At 47.0% G+C, this 3,177-nt stretch overlaps 1 protein-coding gene across 1 annotated transcript in view; it reads left to right on the top strand.

The window, feature by feature from the left end:
* FAM134C (family with sequence similarity 134 member C) overlaps positions 1–3,177 on the top strand; it is a gene marked incomplete at its 5' end in the record, with an annotated part of 21,482 nt that continues 18,305 nt past the window's right edge. Inside the window, one exon of the mRNA XM_019505046.1 lies at positions 1–62. Coding sequence (XP_019360591.1) covers positions 1–62 — 62 coding nt within the window. The remainder of the gene's footprint in view (positions 63–3,177) is intronic.

Genomic DNA, 3,177 nt, shown 5'->3' on the forward strand with positions numbered 1-3,177 from the left:
CTGGTGTGGGAGCGGCCGGGCCGCAGCGCGCTGGGCTGGGCGGCCGCGCACGGCCTCTTTTGGTGAGTGGGGCCGGGCCGGGCCGGGCCGGGGGGGCATACGGGGGCGCAGCGCCCCCTGCGGGCGTTTGCGGTGGGGAGCCGACTCGGGTCGTGCGGCCCTGGCCAATGCGGCCCCGGCCAATGTGGCCCCGGCCCTCGGTCGTCGCCTTTCTGGACATGATGCGGCCCGTGCGCAGGTCCCCGCGCGGCCGGAGCCCGTGTCCGAGGCCGGGCTGAGCCCTGCGTGTCCCCCTTGGCCCGTACAGCACGCAGCCCGTGGGTCGGGAGGCCCCGCACCACTCACCTCAGCCCTCTCCTAAATTTGCGAGCCGACCCACAGAGTCCCGCTCATGTGCTTTGGCGGGCAGACTGGGTGTGAGCGACTGGATAATTTGGTTGCTTTGAGTGGCTTTGGATTGAGTACAGATCATAAGACTCTTTGGATGTCTTGGCACCTGTGCTAGCTAATTTGGTCACCTGCCTGCTTCCCCTCTTCCCCAAGTGCATGGATGCTACTTCTGGTGAGAAATGGGGTTTGGTGTGGTCTAATACATGTTCATGTAGGCAGCCTGTTCTTAGTCGATTCTTTGGAGTTGATGCTGTAGTTTTCTGGCAGTTTACTGTCTGGTGGAGCCTCTTCCTCGTCATCAGACCCGCATGCCGAAAAAGGGTATTCAAGGATTTCTTGGTAGACTGGAGGTGATTAGTGTTAAAATGGCTATGCCTAGTAATTAGTGTTTTGGTTTATGGCATTTACATTTTTACTGCCAAAGGGAATAAGCCATGCTAATCCACAGCTGGAGCATTGAGAACAGGCCCCTATTCCACCAGCTCCAAATAAATCAAGTTGGACCCAAGATGACAGTGTTCTAGACTGGTGCGATTTCTGAATTTGAAGCCCAGGACTGTCAAGTTGGTTGAGCATCATGGCTCTTGCTATGATGTTCCAACATCCTTGGGCATGTGATAGAGAAGGAAACCTCTTCAGCTCTCTTAACACATCCTGCCTCCATCCCCTGTTCCCCACAAAAAACATCCCATCATTCTGGTTGATGAGGAGTGTTGAATTCTGGAGTGAGTCCCAGCCACTGCTATTAAGTTAACCAAGTGGGATTGGTGTCTGGGTAACTACAAACAAAAAGTATCCCTCCAGGATCTGAGCATCAGAAGATGGCCCCTCAGAATGGAGTTGGCCACAAGTAGGCCTTTGGGCCTGGCCTTCCATCTTTCATGCACAGAAACAGGAATTAATTTAACTGCTTCTCGATCACCTGAAATAGAAGTCAACCTAATGTATGCTTTCCTAAGGTGATGCTTGGCCAGCTAGAAGCTACATGGTAAGGGGCGCTGCGGTTCGATTAGAAGGCATTGGCAGAAGTATGGATTAGCTCTTGTGTATCGTCAGTATTGGTCTCATACCTCAGGTGCTCACACATTTCTTACTGCATTTGAGGCAGACAAAGTTCTTTGGATAAATGTGCTGTCTTTTATTAGACCAACTAAATAGCTGGAAAAATTGTTCTTTGCAAATTTTCAGACATAAACACCCTTCTTCAGGAATAGGGGGAGTTTTGCTTACTTGCACTTGAAACACTTGAGAAAACTTTGACTCGGGTACAAAACCTAGGCAAAGTCGCATAAGGTGGAGGGAGAGAGTAGAAAGTGAAGAATTGGGGTGGTGGTGGAGGGGGAAGGAAATTTCATCTCTAGTCCAATCTCGCTACAAGAGCTGCAGGTTAGAGCTTGGATCTTGTGTTTGAATCTCAGCCATTTACAGAATTAGGGAGAAGGAAGATTCAAAATGATTTTGTCCTGTAAACTTGGAACACTTTACTGCTGTGTAGCATTCTGGTCAAGGTCTGTGTTGTGAATTGGCATTAGCAGAGTAGGGAATGTAACAGTTTCCTGTTGTCCAGCTTTGACTTCCAGATGTTTAATTTCTAAATTAGAAGGGTAAGATTCATTCCACAGTCCTTTAATCTCTAAGCCCTGTTATAAAAGGGCAGTGTTGAGGCTCCGCTTCTGTGCTGGCATCAGCAGCAAGAGCCAAATCATAGAGGGAGAGTTGAATGTTTGAGTGTTTTTATTGCCTGAATCTCTTACCTTATTAGTAGCCTGCTAGGATGTTTTCTGTTTTTAAAGTAAGTCTGGTAGTTAAACTAGAAGTCTTGCACAAAGTAACCCTGATGCTGTTGGAGCTGCTTGGAACATGCTCATTAATGTGTTTATGCAGAGAATCTCTTGTGTCAAGGGAGCTCAAGCCCCTGGTATTTAATCAGCCAGCAGTTTCTTGTACAGCACTCATCAGTGGCATCTCATGACTTTGGTTTACTCCTTTACTGTCACTTCCATCTGCATTTCTTCCCTAGGAGAATTGAGAAGTGACTCTTCAGGGGCAGCCTGTACTACACTAGGCTGAGGGCATTGAAGGGATTACTGGTCATATGCCCTCGTTCATAGAAATCTTTAATGATGGTGGCTGTCTAATATGGGGCCTTGGTAGGCAGACATCTCTGAAATCACGTCCTGTGTAGCATCTTGCCAAGGTGTCTCTGTTCTTTTGGGTTTTCAATAAATATTTTCAGGATTTAAGAATCTCAGGATTTGGAGAGGGCTGGGAAGGTCTATTTTGTTGCATATATTTTTTTGGTCAAATCCTATTTGGTGGTTCTGGGCAGAGAGGTAATTTTCAGAACTAACCCACTTCTATTGCTTTATTTTTATATGGGTACTGCTTGCACTGTGTACTAGTTTGGATGGATTTCAAGACAGATATGTTCACATTGCCTTGCAGATTGCTAAGTATGTGATTCTCTCTCTAGAATTTAAATGATCTGCTTCTGTAATGATATTGGATTCAGACCTTACAAAGTACCAAGCTGAGGGGAGGGGGAGGGAGAATCCAGTATAGAACTGAACAGATGTCACCTTTTGAAGTGATAGAAGTTATACCTTTTGTGTGTTTAATTTATGGCAACATGATTGTCTTGGTAAGATGTAGTCCTTTAACTTCTTAGGCTCCTGGCACCCCTCCATAACTCCTGTGCATCAAATGGAACCCTATTTCAATAACTAATTTATCGTTTTTTATTGCAGCACTGAACCCCTTGCAGCACTGAACCTGAACTGGTTATTG

Source organism: Gavialis gangeticus, unplaced genomic scaffold (assembly GCF_001723915.1).
Source record: "Gavialis gangeticus isolate Ggan-Ray unplaced genomic scaffold, GavGan_comp1, whole genome shotgun sequence".
Lineage (NCBI taxonomy): Eukaryota > Metazoa > Chordata > Crocodylia > Gavialidae > Gavialis > Gavialis gangeticus.